Source organism: Actinia tenebrosa, unplaced genomic scaffold (genome assembly GCF_029948245.1).
Source record: "Actinia tenebrosa isolate PJP-AT-01 unplaced genomic scaffold, QUT_ActTen_1.0 PGA_scaffold7__59_contigs__length_16204524, whole genome shotgun sequence".
Classification (NCBI taxonomy): domain Eukaryota; kingdom Metazoa; phylum Cnidaria; class Anthozoa; order Actiniaria; family Actiniidae; genus Actinia; species Actinia tenebrosa.
Window position 1 is genome coordinate 10,585,993 of NW_028292584.1, and position 24,999 is coordinate 10,610,991.

The 24,999-nt window shown below is 36.0% G+C and overlaps 3 protein-coding genes across 8 annotated transcripts; 1 reads left to right on the forward strand and 2 right to left on the reverse strand.

Moving 5' to 3' along the window:
• Positions 1-486: 486 nt before the first annotated feature.
• On the reverse strand, positions 487-3,020 carry LOC116301213 (histone-lysine N-methyltransferase SETMAR-like). 2 transcript variants are annotated; one of them, XM_031710236.1, is made up of 4 exons: positions 2,873-3,020; positions 2,539-2,725; positions 1,979-2,089; positions 487-1,633 (listed from the first exon to the last, which is right to left on the reverse strand). In XM_031710236.1, the coding sequence occupies exons 1-4, from the start codon at positions 2,969-2,971 to the stop codon at positions 1,506-1,508; spliced, it is 525 nt and encodes a 174-aa protein (XP_031566096.1). In that variant the 5' UTR covers positions 2,972-3,020; the 3' UTR covers positions 487-1,505. The 2 variants fall into 2 exon arrangements, with proteins under 2 accessions (XP_031566096.1, XP_031566095.1); XM_031710235.1 differs by having other exon boundaries at positions 487-2,089.
• A 52-nt stretch (positions 3,021-3,072) lies between these two features.
• On the forward strand, positions 3,073-4,947 carry LOC116301226 (EF-hand calcium-binding domain-containing protein 10). The gene is made up of 4 exons (XM_031710251.2): positions 3,073-3,186; positions 3,385-3,549; positions 4,134-4,224; positions 4,626-4,947. The coding sequence occupies exons 1-4, from the start codon at positions 3,087-3,089 to the stop codon at positions 4,666-4,668; spliced, it is 399 nt and encodes a 132-aa protein (XP_031566111.1). The 5' UTR covers positions 3,073-3,086; the 3' UTR covers positions 4,669-4,947.
• Positions 4,757-24,806, reverse strand: LOC116301224 (uncharacterized). Of its 5 annotated transcripts, none has more exons than XM_031710248.2 (6): positions 24,326-24,806; positions 11,642-11,761; positions 10,304-10,459; positions 9,672-9,773; positions 8,032-8,224; positions 4,757-7,351 (listed from the first exon to the last, which is right to left on the reverse strand). In XM_031710248.2, the coding sequence occupies exons 1-6, from the start codon at positions 24,335-24,337 to the stop codon at positions 7,206-7,208; spliced, it is 729 nt and encodes a 242-aa protein (XP_031566108.1). In that variant the 5' UTR covers positions 24,338-24,806; the 3' UTR covers positions 4,757-7,205. The 5 variants fall into 5 exon arrangements, with proteins under 5 accessions (XP_031566108.1, XP_031566106.1, XP_031566109.1 ...); XM_031710246.2 differs by lacking the exon at positions 24,326-24,806 and adding an exon at positions 19,386-19,573; XM_031710249.2 differs by lacking the exon at positions 24,326-24,806 and adding an exon at positions 14,012-14,038.
• Positions 24,807-24,999: the final 193 nt, after the last annotated feature.

Sequence of the window (24,999 nt, forward strand, 5' to 3'; positions counted from 1 at the left end):
TAACAGGTGAGGGGAGATACGTAACGAGCGAATAGCGGCTCCAAACTTGCTGTAGTTGTTGCTTTTACTTTGTTCCGTCTTCTGGCGAAGTTTCAGCGCGATTTGAGGCCGTTTAGTGGGTTTTTTTCAAAATCCGCTCTTCTCTCCCTAAATAATGGGAAGGCACAGCAAGCCCATACAAGCTTTGAGAGCTGAATCTAATTTAACGAAAAAAAAATTCATTGGCCGAACGTGATACCAAGCTCGAGACAAATTCCCCTTCCCCGAGAGACTTGAATTTGTTTTGGCACGACAAAAAAGCCTTTGGCCGGATACGTAATGGACTTTTCGCAACTCTTTACAATTTTCTAAATTGTACAGGTGAGCAGCACAAATGAACAAAAATTAATCTTTCCTTAGGTTTTGTAAACTTTTTTATTACTCCGACGCGTTTTATCGTAAAACAAAGTAAAAGCAAAAAACTGCAGCAAGTTTTGAGGCAAATGGTTGAGTGAAACATTTTATTGTCATGACTTTATCATAACTCCCATACATTCCCTTATAAACAGATAAACCAGACACAGGAACCTTGTTTGGGCTGCCTGTGATATGCTGTATTTTATTAGGAAAAGCGTGAATAAAAGTTTGTCGACTTATATGTTGTGTAAATTTGTAACTCCTGTATGCTGTTTCAGCGGGTTTTGAAGGGTATTTTAGAAAAAAATTCCAACACTTAGAAATATTAAATGACATATGTTGCCTTTGACCGCACCATGCTGTAATCTTTATGCCACAGGAAGCCCAAATAACAACTTAAATGGTATAGAGCTCTTGAACTTATTTTAAAGGAAAAGTTTTCTGTTTACAAGTAAAATAATCAATAGAATCTTTTTCATCTTATAAAGCCTTTTAAAAACGATTATGTCTTAAAAGGCCACAAAGAAGGAGTTGTGCAATAGCGGGGGAAGGGATGGGATAAGGGAGACCTCTCTTTCCTGGGTTTACATATTAACTTTGGTAGTACATTAAATTAGCTACTTGAGAGTGAAAAAAATGCAATATTTGGGCTTGCGGAATGACCAAGCGAGTAACAAAGTTGACAAACCAAGCCACAAAATAAAATTTTAAAAGAGGTACGAGGAAAAAGAATAAAATTAAGTTTTCAAAGATTTATAAAAATTTTAAGACCTTTTTCAATCAATTCAACCTATACCTGTGATATATATTTCATGATCAGTTTTAATTTTTCATATCAGGTAGTCTCCCTCTCACCCGTTTTTAGTGTCGGTCGTCACGCAACGCTCCCCGACACTAAAAACGGATGCGAAGGAGACTACATATCAGGAGCATAGCCAGGATTTTGCTTTGGGGTGGGGGGCAAAAAACCCATTTTCAGAACATCGATAAATAAAACTTATCTCGTGACTACAATAGGTTTTTAGGTTTCTACAGCATATGAGGATTGGAGGGGCTGGGCCCCCTTGGCCCCCCTCACTACTTCCCTGCATATAGATAGAATTAAAAATTTAAAAGAGAGATGAATTGCATGGCAAATAGCCAGTACACTTTGTGGTCTTGCAGTGACAAATTCTTGTCATATCAGGACGGGAGTTTTGGCCAATAAATTGTTTATTTTCTGATGCAGAATCTCCACCTGAATAATCAAAAGTAAGCTCAATTCCTTGTGGGATATCCTTCAGCGAAAACAATGCAAGAATAGGAATCAAAGAATCAATCCGAACTGGAATCATTACTAAATTAGGATCACAAGAATGATTGATAAACCGTCCAGCATTGCCATGATATTTGGGATCAACATGTGTGCGCAGTATTTGATTTCCACTGATGTGCTCCCTGATTACTATGATATAATTATTTCCTTTTTGTGTTAGTGTTCTTTTCTTTGCTTCGTCATAAGAGATAATTTCTCCAGCATATTCACACACAAAGTGTCCTTTCTGGATGTTATCAAGAGTTCTTAGTCCCCAATCCTTTTCACCTGTTTTGAAAACTTGTAGTCTTGTTGTTATTCCATTCTGTATAAGTCGATTACCACAGAAGAGTGAACAAGAGCAAGATGAATTGCATTCAAATACTGGTTGACTCACTCCTAATATGCAATAAGAATTAGTTTTGGGTTAGAAAAGCCACTAGGGATCCTGGGATTGACATTTTTTTATTTAATTATGATTAGTCAGGTGTTCAAAAGGGGGAAAGGGGTCATTTAGATATGTATGGGGGTCATTGAGCATTTTCAGGCTGAAGAGGGAAGACCACACAAAAGAATTTGAGTTGGACAGAGCTTTCACTATGATAAACAGAGTGGAAAATGAAGGAGGGTTTATTTCTTTATGCAACAATGGAGCAAGGGGGGGAATAGATTCCTTATAGGCTACCAAATAAATCCCACTGCCCCCCTCCCCCACCCCACCCTCCCCCTCTACAAAAAAATAATAAACAGTCCCTCATGCAGATGGCAGTGAGAAATATTAAGTTTTAAAAATATCCTGTTTGAAATACTCTCCCTATGAATAACAATACATGGCTTATAAACCTTACCATTGTTGACCTGTGTAGTACTATTAGCCATCACTAGGGTGTCATTCTTTGTTTCATAGGCAGGTCCAAATTTTCCAATACATGAACAGTTTGCATTAACACTGCATTCATCTTTACACTCACATCCTGGGTAGAGAGGTCCTTCTGGTAAAGTAACTCCTGGTCCACTTATACAGCATCTGATATACTGCAAATTAAACAATATTTAGTAAATATACACACCAATCTTTTATATACTAATGATATAATATAATAAGACTATTATAATCAAGTAATCAAAAAATCCAAAATCACAAAGTAGCTTGAAATTCAAATGAAAAACATGGTCACTCACGTGAAATTTTTGGGGTAAATCTTCGTTCGGGCCAACATCAACACAGATAGGGACGTTTTCTAAGCCATTAGAAATATCTTTAACAAGACCCTCCTCCATCCTTCTAATTATAAACAACAAGGAACAACAACTTATTAAGACGGGAACCCTTTGCTTTTACCGCTGACCAAATGTACCATTAGTTGCCAAGGTAACAAGAATCATAGAGGAAAACATGGCGGCTAAAGAAGAAAACGCGAAAGAGTATCTCAGAAAACACAGGATTATGGAACTTTTCGAAAATCTAACTGCTCATTTAGTATATGAAAGACCAGGTAAGACTCTAAGGAAATCATTTTCGGCCATTATTTGCTTCGGTTATTGTCGTTTTTATTTGAAAATGCCCATTATTTATCGCGAATTCAAGTGTTCATATGGCAAAATGTCGACGGTTGTCTTTTTCTTTTCTGTCTATTCAACCTTACGACATACGTTTTCCATTTCTAATGTACGTATTGTTTAATTTCGTCTAGACGATCTCAAAGGATATATTTGTAATTATCTGGAGAAGCTGAAGACAGCACGGACAGTCCAGAGAGGTTATCCGTGTTTGTTTGATGATAGCAATATAAGATCTCTGTTTGGTATGTTGGACGTTACTGGAAAAGGCCATATTAACTACGACCAGTACAAAGAAGGTAAAAGGGGTGGGACTTCATATGGGACTTCACTCGTACCTTACTGTACATCGAGACTGCTATTAGCACCCACTACCTCCATTCTCCCCCCCCCCCCCCCCCCCCCAAGGTTTCTGGACATTGAGATATGTCCATGTCCATGATCTGGGAATAAGTTGTCTCAGCTCCCACGGGAAAGGTCACGAAAGAAAGACTCCCAGAAAAGACGTAAATGATGACATCAAAAAAATGCCAACTTTTACTAAGGGGAGGGGGGTGGGAGACAAAAAGTCACTCAATTGATATATTCTGTGTCTTTTTGGATCTTTGTGGCTGGTTTTGGGTCGTTGTGTGGCTGGTTCAGTGGGTCATTGTGGCTCGTTGTCGCTCGTTGTGGCTCGTTCCGGGTTTTAGTAACTACTAGCGTCTGTTATGTTAACCGCAAGTGTGACATAACAGATGCTACAAAGTGGACAAGTTTTTTACATCACATGCCAGAAGTGCAGTCAAGTTCTTATCACAAATGGAATAGGAAGTGTATGTAATGGGGTAAGATAGGGTAAGAGTGTTTAGATGTATAAAGATGTTTATTATTCTTTATCCAGGACTTAGTACTTTTGGGATTGACTCTTTTGACAAAGACCCTCCTGGTGCTGATGTTGATAAAATCAATAGTGAAACTTTTACCAAAGAAGCGTAAGTACCATAATTTATGAGTTTGAAAACATGTATCACTCACCGGTCATGATTACCAGCCAAATTAGTTTTAGTTTAGTCATACCTTATTTCTGGCTAAGTGTTAATGGTCAAAATGACCGGCAAGGCAAAGATTGTTCGATATCCAACCATTATTTTTAGCATTGTACATATCTTTAGCTCGGCGTAATGTTTTCTTATATCAGACCACATGTTATCCTCTTGAGAATAAGATTCTTTGATTGAGTCACATCCATAATTCATGGCTTAAACCATGAGACAAAGTAATAATACTCAAGAGAGTGACACCTGGTCTGAGAAAGAAACATTACCGGTACACCCAAGCTAAGTTGTCTATTTATGATATGAGGCATTTATGGAGTTTTTGTTCACATTAACAGGAGACAAGGTCTTACTGATGCATCTTCAACTTTCTTGTTATGATTTAACGCCTTCCTATGTTACCATCAAAGCATTACATAGTTTAAATCTTTGGCGCAAGACATCAGAGATAATAATTTCATAGCAGAACTTAGTTTTAAAATGCCAGTTTTATTTGAATAATAATATTTCCACCTTGTAACATAGAGCATTGTACAGCACACTTTTATCATGTCACACTAAAACTATAAATCTCAATAAATCCACATTGTGAGCAGATTATGTAATATATATATATCTTTTGTAATATTCCTAGCTAATAAATTATCAATCACATTCAAAGGGCATTTATTTTCCATTTGCCATTTGCTTTTCATTTGGTCATCATTCATTTTTTCTCCATTCATTCATCCATCATTATTCATGTGTTTGATATACTGAGTGATTCAGTGGATTATGACTTCACAATTCTAACACCTTTCCTGTAGAGTATAAATCTATTAAGAGTATCTATTTGTTATTAAACTTAGGCTTAACAATAAATAGAATATTTTGTTGTTTACTTAATATACATTATAGAATAATATTATTTGACCTTAATTTGTGACTATACATTGTAGTTATATGTCATGTTTCTTTGTGCAGGTAAGTTCTTCTTTAACAATAACACAGTTTGTATTTAAAATTATATCAATAGAATAGTTTTCTTATGAGTGGGAAACAATACGACAAGCTCATAACCATGCTATAGGTTTAATATATTTTACTGTAGCCATAACTAAGCATTGTGGATGGATAAATTAGTAAGACAATTGGAATCCATTAGAACAGTTTATACTATGTCTGTTCTCAGGACTTTTTTCACTCAATTTATTCTTTCAATCTGCTGTTCAATGGACAAATTCATTTATTATTAGCATCTTATGTTTTCCACTTATGAAAACTGCTTTATGTAGGAATACTTCCTCAAATTTTTGATATTCTTATCTCAATTTTGATTAATGATCATTAATTATTATATGACCGTGAATCTTAGAGCCTGGACACTAGCAAATCCAGCAATCTGATTGGATAGATCGCGTCACGGACTGGTCTAAATTCTCCGGTATTAACCGATCCGTTCGCATATTAATCTTACGGCCAAAACATTTTGTCCTTTTCAATGAAAAGTGGTCATATAATAAAACTCTTATCAACCGAGCTTGGTCGGTCTGTACGGGATAATCTTGACCTCGGTCGGGTACAGACCTCGGTCAAGATTATCCCGTACAGACCTCTGATTGGATAGATCGCATCACGGACTGGTCTAAATTCTCCGGTATTAACCGGTCCGATCGCATATTAATCTTACGGCGAAAACATTTTGTCCTTTTCAATGAAAAGTGGTCATATAATAAAACTCTTATCAACCGAGCTTGGTCGGTCTGTACGGGATAATCTTGACCTCAGTCGGGTACAGACCTCGGTCAAGATTATCCCGTACAGACCTCCTGCTTGATTAATAAGATCTAATTATTAAAGTAGAGCTTAAGTGCACCCAAACAATATTTTGAATGTGTGGTTTGTGATCATTCATGAAATATTGTGTTGGCTATCAGACACCTCCTGCAATATTTTAGATGCTTATAATTTACTTATACAACCCTTTTATTACATCCCATTTTCCCTCGTTTCCTTTTCTTTACTTTAGTTAAATGACATTTCTTTGGATAGATTTCATGTACTGTTAAAGACGTTCATGGGCAAAAGATTTCATCATCCAGATTTTTTACAAACTTTATATGATGAAAGTATATCATACTAGTGGTAAAATATGGGAATAAGAAATTGGGGTTACCAACTTCTTTAAGCTGACAGATTGCATGGACGTTCGTGCTTGTAATGGAAAGTTATCACAAAAAGTCATCTTACTGAAAAATAATTTGATTGCTCCCGTTTTTCACAGTCCTCTAGAAAATGACCACTTCATTGCAAAATTATAATTACTTTGCATTTAAACATTGAACATTGAATATTAGAAATGTAAAATTTCATTAGGCTACATTATCTTGCTGTTTTGCTCCACAGGAAGTGAAAAGGATAAGTTGTCGTATTCAGCTACAAGAACAGAATCCCAATTTTTAAATGCTCAAAATATGTGATTACGTTTTGATCTTCAGATTTTTAGCTAGTAATCATAAAGTTTTTATTTTTTCAATATTAAAGACTAAAATAACATCACAACGAGAACTCATTTGTAAAATAGATGCGTGTGAGCAATGCCCATAAACGTCCTTAAGCAGAAAATCCTTGTTTAAGTAAGAGTGGAATGGCTTCCACTCATAACCAATAAAACTACAATAAGCACTTGATAAATTAAGCACACACAAACATTGCCCTATCACTATGACTTGTGTACATTACTCACTTTAAGTTTAGTCTTACTTTTTAAATTTACATTCTTAAATATATTTTTCTTTGAAAAGTGTTAATAGAACCCTTAACAGCTACTCTTAGCAAAATTGTGTGAGTTGTTTGAGAAATAATACCAGTCTTGTGGTTTTTTTTTTAGAATCCTCAGTCAATCAGTTCATGCCCTTGTTGTACATATAGTCTTGACATTAACATGTAATGTTTTGGCAGCCATACCGTTTGATTTTGACCCATATACAACCTTTTCCAGCTACATAGGCCTTACAGTACAATTGCCAGTAATGACTACAGACAACCCCTCCACAGGCTGCTCGGCGAAAAGAAGGGCTTCTTCCTAAAAATTTTAAAAAATATATTAAGCTTTGGCTGTTGTGTCACAGTGTGGGACAATCACAACAGAGCTACAATTAGGCCTCAAACTAGGTGAAAGCCCATAGAGAAAATTAGAATTTAGAAGTTGATTTTTGAGGAGGGAGGAAAACCAGAGAACGTGGAGAAAAACCCTTGAAGCACAGGAGAGAACCAACAAAAACCTCTGCTCACTTATGACACCAAGCTCTGCAGGACTCGAACCCGGATCACATTGGTGAGAGGTAACACATTAGCAGCCCATGTTATACCCATGCTAATAGTAAAAATGGAATAAATCTCATCCACCATTTGGGTGTAAAATTTTCCCATTTCAGACCTTATGTCATTTCTCTTTGGAATAAGATTCTGAATGTAACAAAATTATGTCCAAGCTAAAGAGCTTTTGTCCAAATACTGACAATCTCTTTCAAAAAATATATACTGAACTTAAATGGCTGCTACACTGAAAGAGGTCCATTTTTTTCATCACCAGGGGGACCAATTCAGATAAAAGTGAAAGATGAAATACGATCAGGAGGAGGGGGGGGAATTTTTTTTTTAATTTTCTTATTTTTTTTGTCTATGATCCTATTTCGTTATTTGAATATATACTTAACCTTTCAGATACATGCCATTTAAACATACAGTATTAGGTTTAAGTACCTTGTCTTTTAAGTCCTTGGAGATAGAGCTGACCACTTGTCCTAAAGATTTCATAGACTGGAATGTTGGAGCATAGGTTATTCATTTCGTTGCTTAGAATATTTCGATTTAAGACCACATCCTTTACTTTCCATGATGACTTCTCAGAGATGTCTATGTTGATGGTATTGTTGGTTCCATTGAAAGCAATGACCTTTGACAAACAAAACTATCAGTGTTTAACAAAACTCCTAGATTATGTGCATTTGACTCATGCGCAACTGAATAGAAGACAAGTGTGTAACTCTGCACTAGCACACAACATACGCAACATCATTATCCATTCCTTTCTAACACAGACAGTTGACTCGTGCGCATAGAGGAACAAGACCTGCGCACCATTTCTCTCTATTACACAGACAGTTGACTCGTGCGCAGCGTCCTTAGAGGAACAAGACCTGCGCACCATTTCTCTCTATTACTCAGATAGTTGACTCGTGCACATAGAGGAACAAGACCTGCGCGCCATTCCTCTCTATTACACAGACAGTTGACTCGTGCACATAGAGGAACAAGACCTGCGCGCCATTCCTCTCTATTACACAGACAGTTGACTCGTGCACATAGAGGAACAAGACCTGCGCGCCATTTCTCTCTATTACACAGACAGTTGACTCGTGCACATAGAGGAACAAGACCTGCGCGCCATTCCTCTCTATTACACAGACAGTTGACTCGTGCACATAGAGGAACAAGACGTGCACTCCATTTCTCTCTAACACAGACAGTTGACTCGTGCACACAGATAAACAAGACCTGCGCGCCATTCCTCTCTAACACAGACAGTTGACTCGTACGCATAGAGAAACAAGACCTGCGCGCCATTTCTCTCTATTACACAGACAGTTGACTCGTGCACATAGAGGAACAAGACGTGCACTCCATTTCTCTCTAACACAGACAGTTGACTCGTGCACATAGAGAAACAAAACCCGCGCGCCATTCCTCTATAACACAGACAGTTGACTCGTACGCATAGAGAAACAAGACCTGCGCGCCACTTCTCTCTAACACAGACAGTTGACTCGTGCACATAGAGAAACAAGACCTGCGCGCCATTCCTCTCTAACACAGACAGTTGACTCGTGCACATAGAGAAACAAGACCTGCGCGCGATTCCTCTCTAACACAGACAGTTGACTCGTGCACATAGAGAAACAAGACCTGCGGGCCATTTCTCTCTATTACACAGACAGTTGACTCGTGCGGAGCGTCCTTAGAGAAACAAGACCTGCGCGCCATTTCCCTCTAACATATATAGTTGACCCGTGCACATAGAGGAACAAGACCTGCGCGCCATTTCTCTCTATTACACAGACAGTTGACTCGTGCACAGTCTTCATAGAGAAACAAGACCTGCGCGCCATTTCTCTCTATTACACAGACAGTTGACTCGTGCGCAGCGTCCTTAGAGAAAGAAGACCTATGCGCCATTTCTCTCTAACGCAGACAGTTGACAGTCTTCTCTAATACAACTCCTGATTCGTGCGCAAGTTTATTCCGTAATTTTAGCATATTTTAGTTCCTTTCTACCCTATTTTAAATTTGATGAAATTCTCATAATATAACTATTATTGCTTAATTAAACCTCAACGATGTACCTTTTCTATATTTGATTTAAGCTTCTGTGGTGGTGGTATTGAGGGATTCAATTTTTGAAGAAAACACTGTTTCTTTTTAGGGAGTTTGATAATCGTCCAGTTCTGAAATAACAACAGGTAACCCAAATAAAATAGACTACATGCGCATGTCAAATTAAACTGAAAAATGAGTTAGTGGGATAGTTTTAGTTCAGTGCTGTCTAAGGACTCAGTAACGCGTATCCGGATATTTTTGAATCTGCAACTTTTTGGTTGCGGATTTTTAAAAATTTCGCGTCCACACGTAGTGTATTCAAATCGTTTTAGCCCGCGCCAAATATCTTGCGCGGAAAAGACTGGATCAGACAGTGTTACGTCAGCGTATTCAAAAATATACGGATTCGACCGTCCACACGACGCCGGATTCACGCCGTATTCAAAAAATTCTACTCTGGAGACCGTATTCAAAAAGTTGCGGATTCGTCTACCGTATTCGCCTGATACCTGTGGACGGAAGGCCAATCCGCAACAAAAAAGTTGCGAATTCAAAAATATCCGGATACGTGTGGACGGGGCCTAAATTGTCGCTATTTCTACAAAATGTCAATTACAGTCTTATCAGCTTTTCCCTCCGGACTCGAACGATGACAAACCTTCGTGAAGTCGTTAAGAATAATACCCTCGTCTACTTTATCGTAAGAGAGAATATGGAAGCGCTCTGTTTTGCTTGCTGTGTCGATACGAATGTTTTCATCCACAAATGTCGTCCCTTCCTTCACTCGTATCCAGAAATCTTTTACTGGTCCGGACTGCAAGAAAAACATCATTGGTAATTAGTGTAGAGTTGTTGTTAGTTCTTCTTTTGTGTTTCGCGAGGCTTTAATCGCCGACCGGTAGGTTCCCCGGCGGCACCGTTGGCAAAAGTTGTTATTTCAACTTATCTATTTATTTCATTTACAAGAAGGCATGGGCGCCATTCAATTCCTCTATAAAAACAGCTGACTCGTGCTCATTCTGCAAGACAACAAGACCTGTGCGCCATATTCCACACTAACACAGGCAATTACAATAACGACCCGAATTATCAGAGCTAACGCAATATGAAAATCTTTTATGCACATAAATTTAAGGTACAAGAGATATGATTGGTCAATATTCATTAGCTAGTAGAAAACGGCGTGACGAAAAAATAACCAAAATGTGCACAAGGAGACCGACTCAGATCAGGAAGAAAGACAGTTCAAAATTAGTCTAGATCGCGCTTCTATGCCGGGCTTCCTGTGTTATATAGGGAATATTAATTTACTAGCGATGCCTTTCGCGCCTAGATTCCGCCACCTTTTTCCCCATCATTACATAGGAGATAACCTATCCTACTTTCAAATGAAGATTTTTATTGATTTGGTTGTCGATTCCACCCAAAAACCACATTTGAATTCAAATCTATTAAACGTGGCAGCTTAGTTTTCTAAACTGCATGTAAATCAGGTGGTGTTTCGATATTTTCAGGACAGGATGTACTGATACTATCATTGGATACCATGCTAAGTTGGATCGGATTACTGGATGAGCTAAAAGTGAATACACAAATTTTAAGTGACAATTTATCAACCTGGCCAGCCAAGGACAGAATTTTTGATTTATAAAACGAGAAAATCCTTTATCTTCTAAAAAAATATATTAAAAAGCAAGAAACGCCTACGATCTTTGGCAAGGTTTCACAATCTGATGTCAACTCAATTTTTTTAAATGAAATTTTGAGAATTCAATTTAGAGTCAGGTCAAACATCCAACTTCACATGAGCCGAACCTAATTGAAGCAATGGATAAGAAGCCGGCGGTTCTTCTTCGATGTTATTAGGTTCGGCTCATATGAAGTTCAACGTCTGACATGAGACTAACCTAGTTCATCAAACTATTTTTGATATAAAATATGAATTGTTCTCAGTAAAAATCAAGAGAAAAGTCAGTGAAGAAGTCATTTTACTTACTCGTCTTCCTAGTGGCGGAGTGTCTATGATTTCAAACCATTGTTCGTCGTTTGGAATAATTTCTGCCCTTGTCCATGAGACAAGAACGATGAGGACAAGGTAGCGAAAAACTGTTTTACGCTGTTGATAAAAATCACAACAATAATATACAGTAAGGCGTTTTTCCTGCTTGGATAGTTATTAAAGACGTGATTCATGTTTCTTCAAGCACTTTTTTTCGAATCACGCCTGGAGCTCGCATTTTTTCCCGAACTTTTCCACTTGAAGAGTAACATAAATCACAGCAATTATAGTATAATATATTTTCTGGTGTTGATTCTAACCTTTCTCATGGGGACTGTTATAGCTGGCAGATTTGTGTGAAATGAGGTTTTAGTTTCAATAGTTAAAGATCAAGATATGAGTGTCGGCGCGCGCTTGACAATTAATGTGTTTTTGTTGTGTACTGTTGTCAAAACCATAGCGGAAGATGCTCAACCTTGCACTTTATTCACAGTTGGAAATTTTCACTCAAAATGAATGATTACCCGCGCCACTTCTAAACTTTTCTTAAAAATTTCAAAACACAAGTTAGATAAATAAAGTGTAAAATATATTGTTTGTGAATAGTTGTAAAAGGTTTGTACAGTTCTGCTGTCTTTTCGCCTTTAAACTACTGGGTTAAATCTAGCACTGCCTTCTAAAACTGAACACACAGACTTTAGTCCTAATTCACTCGTTTGGGGCAACATGACTCTAAAATCAGATAATATGACATCAGCATTATCTAATCATTCGAAACATTTTTTAACAGTAATATAAAAGAAATGCCCTGGCTCTAACTCATCCTCACCGTAATTCCTGTCATTCTTCTAGTTGTGGTGACACGAATTTCTCGTTCGGCTAACTGGTCCTTCGCTTGCCAAACAAGACAAAGTTCGAAATACCGATTTTCCTCTCGAATTTAGGTAAATATTTGAAGGTATCGCGTTGCGCAAACCTCTTAGCTGGATTATTGGTCAAAAATGGCCTTTTTTCTATAATCCTTATGTGTACTCTGCACTTCTCAACTAAGTGATCGATTTGAACTCGATTAGCTGTCAGGATAAACTACTCTTTCTTCAGAACGTCTCGTAAAGTAAACACTTCCCTCGAGCTAAATCGATTGTCGAGTACCTCTATTCGAACTTAGAGTCAACTGTTGCCTCAAACAAAAAGATGAGGACGTGAAAGTAAGACGAGAACTAAAGCCCCAATAAGCAGAACATTTAAACAATTTGAATCACGAAGCATCTGTCAGCAGAGGAAGAGATTCCCAGAGCTGTCGAAAAGATCACAAGATTTGGCTGTCCGTGAGGGGAGTTATTTTAGACGATTCTACAAATGCACTCAAGCAGCTTTTACTGAAAGATATCACCCGCCAGGATCTTTACACAGCCTTCAAGGTTACTTAGATTTGATAATAACATGTTGAGATTACCCATCAAATAGTTTGAGTCCTTTTCGGGAAGGATGATGGAAATACGAGCTAAAACAAGTGTGGGATCGAGAAACCGCGTCTATTACCAAAGACACCGCTAAGGGAATAAATGACCTAAAACACTGAAATCCAAAACTTAAATGGAAAGTCTTCAATAGCAGCATCCGTTGATTGTAGAAAAACATTCTTCAAATGAAATAATAAGTTTCCATTTTAGAGGAAGTGGCCTTTTACTACCTACGCCCTGCTTTTCGCCGTTTTCTACAACATTCTCTTCAATATCCATGTTCAGAGATTAGTTAAAGTAGAGCTTTGTTCGGCTTTTTGAAATTCTTCATTCACTGCTTTGTAAGCCCCGCGCTGTACAAATAAACAAATCCCCTCAGTGATTTTCATCTAAACAAACGCTTTTTTTCAAAACACCGCGATATGAGGGCGGATCACCGCTTAAAATCCCATTTCCAACGTTTGAATTTATATTAAATACTACAACAAAACAAATTAAGTTTAAATCAAAAGTATAGTGTTTGTCGCTGCAGAAAAGGTACTTGAAAAATCTCATCAATAGCTCTTCTCAGCATTATTTTTCGGCAACATCTTCATCAGTGCACTAGCTGTGCCGGCCTTCCTTTTTTTTTTTTTTTTTTTTTTTTCATTCATCTTTTCTCTCGTCTCTATTTGTCGGTTCTAAATCACTTTGTTTATCAGTCAACGCCGTAACGATGGACAGAAATTTTGCAACTCCTGGTTCGTCAAACCTTTTGCAATTGTTCCGGAGAAATGATTTGGCAAAACCGAGTTGGGTTTTTAGCTTAAAATAACAGCAAAGATCAGCAAATTCAAATTTTGATCAATCTAAGAAGAAAATAGTATAGAGTAAGTTATCTATCGCTTAGAATATGTTGTTTTACCTCTGTTAACATTCTTCCAACTTGTACCTTGATCGACTTGTTAGATCAAAGCTTGGTTAAACGGTAAATCATTGAATATTGAAACTTGGAATATTACTGAGGTAATGAATAAAAGGTGAAAATAAATTCAAAGGAATAACTGGTACGTGGGCAAAAGCGTGGAAAGCAATAATGTACCAGAAAAAATGTTTTCCTAAGAATATCGATAATTAAAAACTTTTTTTTTTGTAAACTAATGTTGTTGATAACAAAATACATCTTGCTCATTGAAGGAAAAAATCATTTTGCCTCCTTCGTAATAAATACAATTAAAAAGGAAGTTAGATTATGAAACGTAGTTTTTTGGGAACTTCGAGCGGGCGTGAGAATAGCATCTTCTCTTACAGATGGATTTTTTTCAAATCAAAAAGGCGTTTGAATAATATTTTTTTATTTTATTGTTTCCTGGTAAATGCCTGGGCTGAGCCGTCTCGACGCGTCATGGCGGCAAGTCTATGCATATTATAAACAACGGTGAATCTTTCCCCTATATCATGTTCATGAAGAATTCATTTAAAAAATAGGCAACTTTTTTTTATATTGAACAGAGCAATTAATTTTTTCTAATTTGTTTTTAAGCTTTTGGTACTAATTTCATCAAGACTAATTTATATTAAAGCAATTTTATGTTATATTTAGTAGAATCGTGTAAATATTTAGCTTGAAAATCGAAATGTTCATCTTAAAAGGCGTGCCTTTGAGACAATTCTTTAATAAAATGTTGTCTGTCTAATGGTCTTTTACTCTTAAATATTATAATAAAATCGATAGACGTTTTGAAATTTTTATCCCTTTTTCTTTCACGTACGCGTTTTGCAATAACACACTCTTGAGAAAAATGGCGGGGAAAATAAGCCAAGTGTGAATGGGCGGATAGTTATAATCATTTCCTTGTTAAATTACTGAATGGATTCTATAAAGAATTCAAGAGCTTTGGCAAAAAAAAAAAAAAAAAAAAATCAGTAATCAAGAACATCATTCTACGATTGACGAAAACCGTTTCAGTGTCAACTTTGTTTTTGTTGCCACAAAGTGTCAGAAAAACTATAAAATAATCAGTAGTAATTCACTAAATATGCGTTTGAACTCGACCGAGTCAATCAAATATATCAGCTTTATTGGTTGATAGGTTTATTGTTTTTTTATCGGTTTTATCCCTAATTCTAAGGGGTTTTTTACTTTCTAAATTATCAATATCAACATTAGGTGTCATACGGGCGAAGCAAGAATATTTTTATCACTTATTTCTTCAAGCGTTGGTCGCAAAATTTGAACTGAAAGCTTATTACAAACATACCTTAAAGTGCCTTAGAGAGTTCTGGGTATCAATATTAAGTACTCCAAGAGGTTAATCTTCAATCCCTGGACTTTGATCATTCTTTCCGGTTTCTGATTCTGCCTTTCGATTTTTTTTTCTCTAGGCCATCACTCGGTACAACTAATTCAGTTTTCTTCGAATTTCTATGTAAATATCTTATATTGAAATAGAAATCTCTAGCTTTCAATATGAATTGTTTGCTCCTATAACGTGTTTACTTACAATTTATTGTTATACTACATACATAATTACAAATATTGCATCAGCCTAGTTCGGTCTTATACCAAACACTGGTCAAATTTGTGTGTTTATTTTTAGCATTGAGCGAATATAAGCCTTTTGTTCATAAGCACGTATCTTTTGTCAGTCTAATATTTTTTTCTCATTCAGTGGCATTTACTGAGTTGGTGGCGCGAAAAAAAAAAATCCGTGATGGGAGCGAGCAGACAATATACTTTCATAAATTTATTATGATGCTTGACTTAAAATAAAATTTTAATTTGAAGTTGTTACTTTTAATTAAAATGTTGAATGCTATTTTATTGTAGTAAGTAATGACGATGATACATATAAGATACATATTATGCCTTCATGTATATATATATATATATATATATATAAGTGTCTGATGAGTGGTTAGAATAAAATGCCTTCGATCCAATTACCGTAAAGTAAGGTGTACGACTTGAGAGTGTTAAGAGGCTCAGAAAAGAAAAAATAGCCCTTTATTATATCATATTAACTGTTGTAAACTGAAGTAAAATCTAAACAAATGAAAGATACGCTTCACTCAAGAGTTTTTTAAGAGTTTTGAAGATGGATAAATATAATCGTCTCATAATATCCATTAACTTGATAAAAGAAGAATAGAATGGAGAGAAAGGATAGAGTAAGGAGAAGAAGAGAGAAAGGGAATGGAAAGAAAAGGATGAGAAAGGAAAAAAGGGAGGAAGAAAACTAATAATAAAAGAAGAAAGAGAGAAGAGGAAAGAAAGTAAAGCAAACCAATGTAAATATAAAAAATAAGACAAGGAAAGCAATGCCGAAAAAACGGATAGGAAAGGAATAGAAGGGAAATGAAAAAAGGAAATGAAAACCATGAAAGGCAATGGAAAGCAGAGCAAACGAAAGGAAAGGAAAGGACACAGATGTTAAGAATTAGAATAAAGTAACCAGTGAAGTTAGCCAAGTTGAGGTTTTCATTTTTCACTATACGATTCAAACCATCTACCTTACTAGTTAACCATGACTCGAGACACTATCTTTAACTTCATTCAAACATGATGGCTTGTCATATATAAATCAGTTGATGTAGTGAAAACGTGGCCCCCTTATTTCAGCATATCATATGTACACTTCTGAGAACCAAACAGTGTTCACCTGATACCCAAAAAACGATCAAAAAACAATCAAAAAACGATCAAAAACTACAAAATGAAAACTAGGGAGTAAATTACCTTAGTTAATTCGAGCTGCGTCAGCGTATAAAGCACAAATGATGGAGACAATACTATGCCATAAGGTGAACACCATCTACTTGGAGTGTTATATTTGTTCTTTTTATCATCTTGGAGTACAAGCCTAATTTTTATTTAGCCATACACCGCCTTATAATCAAGCTAGCTTTACTTAGGATGTAAAAGTAATAGTAATAGTAATAAAGAGAATGCCATGTGATATATCTGTAGTCAAACGGAAAGTTAAAGTTAAAGTTAAAGTAATAAAGGAAATGGCATGTGATATGTCTGTACCAATGAAGACACACTGGGAGAGAAAAAAGAAAGACAAATTTAATTTTTTAATTGGGTCCCCGAGAATGGAGTAGCGAGGCGAATAAAGCTACGTTTAAGATAGGGTTGAAAAGCGTTCTCATATTTTTGTTTTAAGTGCTTTTTTGTGACGCATCTTATCTCAGTTAATGGAGACGATAATTGAGAAGAAATGGAAATCGTTGGAAATTTTCACGTAAAAAGAGTCGAATCAAAGAAGTATTTGCCCCAGGCGAGAGGCCAGAGGTTAATAATCTCGGTTTGATACTATGTTCCTTATCTGATTCAAGTCCATTAAATGTGTACGGGACAGATGTATAGCTCAATGGATGAGCTTGTGATAATACTAAATGAGAAAAATAAATATTGCGGAAGAGGAAAGAAGGAGAGGAGAGCGATTGAGGGGGAAAACATGAAAAAGCTAGTAAGTGCGTGAATGAGAAAAAAAACATGTGAAAGATGAAAAGAAAAAATTAGTGAATGAAAAAGGCGATTGAAAGAAAGAAAGAAAAGAAAGAGAGAAAGAAAGAAAAAATAAGAAAGAAAGAAAGATAGAAAGAAAGAAAGAAAGAAAGAAAGAAAGAAAGAAAGAAAGAAACAGAAATAAGGAAAGAGAGATCAGATAGAAGAGAGAGAGGAAAGAGAGAAAGAAAGAACGAAAGAAAGAAAGAAAGAAAGAAAGAGAGAAAGAAAGAAAAAATAAGAAAGAAAGAACGATAGAAAGAAAGAAAGAAAGAAAGAAAGAAAAATAAGAAAGATAGATAGATAGAAAGAGAGAGAGAAAGAGAGAAAGAAAGAACGAAAGAAAGAAAGAAAGAAAGAAGGAAACAAGAAGAACAAAAAAAAAAAAAAAAAAAAAAGCTCGTATAATTCCATCATTATAGGATTTTGTATATTGCATGCATTTGGCAACACATTTCCTTAATACATTTGTATATATATAATCCAGTATATTGTTATCTGCTTCAAACTCTTCCTGTTTTGCTGCTGGCCTTCCATCCGCAAGTTTTCAGGCCTATCGTTTTTTCTAGCGGGCACTAAACTAAACTTACATTTGAAAGCCATGTTGATGTTCCGAAGGAAAAGATATGTGCCATTTATATCTATGAACATCATATCAATCACTCTACATTTCTTTGAGATTCAAATGTTTTTAGCCTCTTTGAACACTTAAAATCCATGGTATCTTGCTACCGTCGTCTTGAACCTTATTTTGTACAGGAGAAACCTGTTTTACCGTCGAAAACGTTATTTGCTGTCTCTTGCCTTATTCTACTATGTAGCGATCTCAGACCGGTGCTTAAACTTAGTTTCTATATATTCCCATATTTAAACACCATCTTTCACTAGCTGTGTGTTTGGTTTCTTTGTCCTATGTTAGTTACTTCACTATCTAGTGCCATAGTTTACTTTCATACTCTTGTTTTACACTCAAAAAAAAGTCTCGTTATATCCTTTTGATTGACGTATTTACTATGATTGTCATAATTGTCTTATTCAACAATATATAGAAGAATAGCTTTGATAAAGACTCGTTATGCCTAATGGTTTCCACCCTAGTGATGAGCAAGCTTTTCTACTGTTCGTCCGTTTGGTCGAACACGTCAACAGCGAATGTGAAAAAGCTTCAAGCTGTCCAGAACTTTGCTTGCAGAATAGTTACCAAGACACGAAAATTTTGACCACATTACCCCTGCCATGAAGGAACTGAGTTGGCTTCCTGTAAAGGAGCACTTATTATACCGTGACACCATGATGACTTGCAAATGCATGAATGAGATGGCACCGCTTTATCTATGTAACAAATTTTGTAACCGTGCTACGATACATGGCCGTCAAACTCGAAATCGTGACCTACTTCAAATCCCTCTCTACACTACAGCTTCTGGTCAAAGAACATTTAAGTACAGAGCCGTTAAGATTTGGAGCTCGTTGGATGAAAGAATGAAAGAATTTAAGTCGTTAAAGAAGTTTGAAAGCATTTTTAAGTCTAAACTATTGGACAAACTGTATAAGTAGATTTACATTTTCATATAATTATATCTAGTGTTTCGTTCATTTTATATATTTCATTAAATGTAATAGGTTTTTGAATAGCCCTTTGTATGGAAAACCTAATAAAGTATGTATATAACCTTAAATTTTTCACATCGCATTTTTCTTAATTTTTTTAACCACAATAAACACTAAGTACTAAATTTACACAGGAAGTTTATGTCTTGTAAGATGATTTATAGAGGTTTCTTACCGACATTTCTGGTCTTTCTTGGTCGATCATTGACGGATGAGAGAGTATAGCAGCAAAACGTCTTTCAATACAATGAAATTGTGTCTACTGGAACAATTCTAGTTTCACTGCTAATTCTAAGCCTTGTGTCGATCGTTTCTTGCAGTCAGTAGTAAAGACTGAACTACTTCTGTTAGTGAATGAGGCTGGATTTGAACGATTTTCTAAGAGCTGCCAAGCCGCTTATAATCAAGAGCTTTGACCCAGCCCTAGAGCTTTTACTGCAAGTATAAACGAAGGAGATTACAAGACTTAAAAAGTATTTTCACTTGTGGATATTAGCGGGTTCCACGAGGTCTGAAAGCAAACCTTGTTGTATTGGTTCGTTGTTATCAATAATAACATTTATCGGATGACCGAAAAAGATTTGTTTCAACATCCGAACAATATTTATATTTTCTCTTGTTACGATCAAAGAGAAATTGTCGTAATCTAAAGACAAAATGTCTACTCGTCTTTGTGATTCTACTGTCGTGGGTGAAGAAAAGATGTGCAAGTGAAAATGTTATCTTGCTAAACATCTCGTGCAATATTTCGTTTCTTTTGTGGTGCTTCAGTCAGGCCATGCTATCAATGAGGCGTTGTGTTGGCCTGTTTTATAATGTCAATGTAGCAGATATATATTGATGGTATGCAAATCTTGTATAATTATCATCAAAGTGTATCATATATCTTCGTCATTATCACGTATAAGTGATCATCATGTATCATCATCACCATGTATTATCACCATGTATCATCATCATGTATCATCATCTTGTATCATCATCATGTATCATCATCATGTATCATCATCACCATGTATTATCACCATTTATCATCATCATGTATCATCATCTTGTATCATCATCATGTATCATCATGTATCATCATCACCATGTATTATCACCATGTATCATCATCATGTATCATCATCTTGTATCATCATCATGTATCATCATCATGTATCATCATCATGTATCATCATCATGTACATCATGTATCATCATCATTTATCATCATCATGTATCATCATCATTTATCATCATCATGTATCATCATCATGTATCATCATCATGTATCATCATCATGTATCATCATCATGTATCATCATCATGCATCATCATCATCATCATGTATCATCATCATGTATCATCATCATGTATCATCATCATCAAAACCTATCTTCATATGATCATCATCAAGTTTACTATTGTTATATATTTTGTATGTTTTATGCTTTTTCTTTTAGCATCAATCTTTAACTTCTATCTATGAACAATAGATGGACTACTTCGCGATCGACGATCGAGCGGCCATCTTGGTTCGCAAGGCAATATGGGACGTCCAGGGGGCAGATAAAGATTTGTTACATTATACTTTTATTTAATTCAAACTAGAATATTGTAAGTATTGTATTCATGTATAAAAGTTGTTGTTGTTGTCGTTGTTACAGTAATGAGGTCATTGATATTAACAGCTCACCACAATATAATACAACAAAATTAAGTTGGCACATCGTTCACACACGAAACTCTATATATTTTCCGTCATGTTTGTTTTTTTCTGTCCCCTGGCAAGATGGCCGCCGTATCGTCAAAGTAGACCATTGATTTCCAGTTCAACACATGCAACTACGCATGCGCCAAGGACTTCACTATCAAAGGCTACTTTTATCATCTTTGATTATATCTTTGATACATAATACTGAGCGAATACTGTTGGAACTCCATGCACGACAAAAATGTCTTCCTTTACTGTCTTTACTTTTTAATCCTGGATAGAGCATGTCAAAGATCAAGCAATATCTATCCCATACGTAAGAAAAATAATATCGTGGACCAATTTAGACTTTCCTTCTCCTGTTGACGAAACTCCTTTTAATTATTGGCAGTGAATCATTTAGCCGTCCTTTCAACAAGACGAGATTGCTCGTAATTCCAATCATTGCAATTGTCCGCACGCGTTCGTCCTTAACTCCTTAAGTATACCCGATTAAACCTCTTAGCACTAGTGGGCTATACTTGGCTATTCCGCCTGCGTGCCGTTAAATCTTGATGGCTGACACATGCAATATTATATTAGCTCTGAATCTTGATGTATGATGTTACTGCGATTTGAAAGCCAGTTACCAACACAAGTGAGATCTGTATTGAACCTAAAATTATCTCAAACTGTCTTAAAATAAAAATATTGCGTTATCTGACAAAAATAAACGTCCTAATCCTCTTAGGCTTAAGTATTTTTTTGTTGAGACATGTTCCAAGACACAATTTTTAAAAAATTTAAAAAATCTGTTTGGCAACTGATGTAGAAGTCATTTTCTGTCGTGTGTGGGATGAGAAGAATATTTCAAGATTACTTTTTGCCCCGTGTCGTTCTCATTTGTAATTATTTTCGATTCTAACGTTGGTGTGTTTTCACGAAAAACTGTTATTGCCTTTTCTCAATAAATATTTAGATGAAAACCCACTGAATCTGACCATTGAGTTGCAAGCCAGTTTTCGCGAAAATCAATGTTCACTACTGAATCAACTAACCATTACGTACATACAAGATTCCAAGCTCTCTTATCCACTTCTATTAAGTATTGTACTTCAATTCTCATCACTATGGCTGTCGAGAAATTTCCTCCGGGTAATCGCCTACTTGATTTCTCAGATTGCCTTCTCTTTCTCACTGATGTAACTCTTCGTTTGAGTCCATTCTTTCCCAGCACTTCTCTACTGCTTTACAATTCTAACTTAAAGATAAGCCCATGTTTCCTTCAATTGTCAAGCTTCTTTTCCTATTTTTATTGTTCAGTTTTTGTCCTGAATCCCATTCCCAGTGTATAATTTAATTCCATTTTCCCAGCCTAAAAGAGGCAAATCCCAGCTATAACCCTTCAGGACCCTCTAAAAACTCTATACATTCTTTTCTCGCTTACAAGAAACATCACGGTATATATGAATTGAGACGAACTAAAGGTGTTTTTGCCGCCAAACGCTTATTTATGGCAGCATCGCTTTTGCAGCTGTTCCAGAAAGCTGTGCATGAATTTTTTTCGTTGTTCCAGTGCCATGAACAATATAAAGACTAAAAATAACTAAACAATTTTAATAGCGCAGCGCGCTAATTCTAAAAATAGCTTAAAGATTCGGACAAACATTGCATTCTGTTTAACCGCTACGATGATTATACGAACCGATTTTATTATTTTTACTTAAAGTTACAATAATAACCCATGTAAACTAAGATCAACTGCGATCGGCTGTGAAAATTATCTGCTGAAAGTAAACTTGTAAGTTTGTTTGTCCGAATTTCGCCTTTGTCTTCGTTTTTATGACGTCACGACTGCGCTGCGCTATTGAAAGACTTCAAGAAATAACGTGTTGAAAGGCCATTTCAGCTTAATCTCAAAAATGTGCAGGAATTTCTCGATTCAATTAAGAAAACAATGGAATTGCAGATTGGCATGATGTCTGCTCGTGAGCTGATGAAAAAAAACTGGCGAGACAACTCAACGCCTTTTATTGTTTTTAAATTGCGGTTTTCTGTTAGTTCACGAAACCACTAGTGCTAGTGCTAATGATGTATGTGGTGATCGATGTATGAACGAGGAAAAGAACTTCTTCTGTCGTCTCTCAGTGACAGCCGGACGTTAACACGTGTAAATAACGAATGACAAGCTAGTCACGGGGAAATACGGAACAAATTATGTGCTAACCAAATGATTCAAGTGATCAGTAATAATAACTAAACGACTAACAACTACATTTCGCTATTAGAAAATAATTCAATTATTAAAATCACATGGGAATGAAATAAATCACACGATATAATTTGAAAGATAAATAGTTCGGAATGACGAGTCATGTGATAAAACGGTTTTCCTTTCTAGCGCCATTGGTACGATATATGCCAAAGTCTTGATTGATCCATCAATCTCCTATGATCCTATTTTTCTTTTTCTTATTGTTTTTTCCTCGTCAATTTTAATGTTAGTCATGTTTGTACTGTATGTAAATTATATGGAGAGGGAATATCAATTGGGACGAAAGTTCTGTTTTCTTCGCCAGTCACAAAATTTGTATGTCTCAAGTTTCATAAGATGTGTATGTTTATATCATGTGACAAATAAACTAAACTAAACTAAGAAAAAAAAAGTAGATGCGTATAATGGATAAGTTATGTGACCTTAAATATGTAAATGATAACTCTCTGCTTTTAGGTGAGTTGGAAGCAAGAAGGATTTTGCAAACTTGCCTAAACATGTTTGGATTAAAACTGCCAAATATCAAAAGTGTTGTTGCTTGCTTAAAACTTTCAAATAAGGAACAATGATGGCATTTCATTTTGCCAAACTGGGCAGCCTGTCCTTAAAACAGATAACTCTAATAAGGTAGACTTGGAAAATGCGAGCTCACTGATAAAAGTCAAATCAGTCGGTTTTCTGTCGAGCCACCTGACCATATTCTCTCTCCTTTCTTCTTTTATAATTTATTTCTATTGTTTTCTTTCTTTCTATTTTTCTGGCTGCAGTAGAGTAAACAACTGGCTGTAGTAGAGCGTAACAACTATTCAAGTCAGTTTTTAATGATAAGCGCGCGATTAGCCGTTCTTGTGCAGAAGGTAGCGACGAAACGTTAGCATTTTTATTTCATTTGCGCAGTTTTTTGATTAATGATCGATGTTTTTTGAGACCGTTAAGTTTGAGTTCATTAATTATTCAAGGCAGGAAAAGAGGAGAGAGAGAGAGAGAGAGAGAGAGAGAGAGAGAGGTTGTTAATTACTTTTAGTATTGCAAATAGTTTATTCGAACAATGCAATGAATATACTAAGTCAAAAGACAGTGTAATGCTTAAATTTCTCCGTTCTGCTTTGATTCGAGGGACAATGCCACATAAAGACTACTCTAAGAAGAAAATATATTGACTTACCTTCCCCAACATAGTTCTACTCACATCTGCAAAAGATCTTGTAAAGATCAACTCTCAACTAATTCCTTTCGAGTCACGTGTATTATCATTGAACCCTGTCTTAAGCGAACAATATCTTATTGTGTTAACGGAAAATACACTTGATATGTCGCTATACAGTTATTTCAGAGTTTCTCTATACAGCCAGAAGAACTACAGCTTTGAGTAATAGCTTCAAAACAATACACGAGCTATTCAAACGAGTGGGTAGTTAGGTGATTAGTTGGTCGTAAATGCTACGTGAATAGGAGCGCGTGCTCATCTGCTAACACATTCGATCCCACAATAGGTGCTGATCCGTCAACAAAGAGCGGTGTGGTATGTTGACCCGTAATGTATGTAGGTCGTGGAATACTTTCACGATGATGAACACTTGAAATTCTCATTTCTATCAACCAGCGTTTTATAACAAATAAAAATAAGATGCCAAGCGGATTTCGCATGATTTTTACTGTTTAACAAATTCGTCTCGCTTTTTGACTGCACGGTTCGCGTCATCATATGGTTAAAATACCTCTTAGGCGCGCTTGAGTGAATAGATTTAGTGATTCAATGCATAATCTCGGGAAAATGATGTAAAAAAATTCACAAAATATCGTGGCCTTGAATCATATTTTGCGTAAAACGAGAATGAT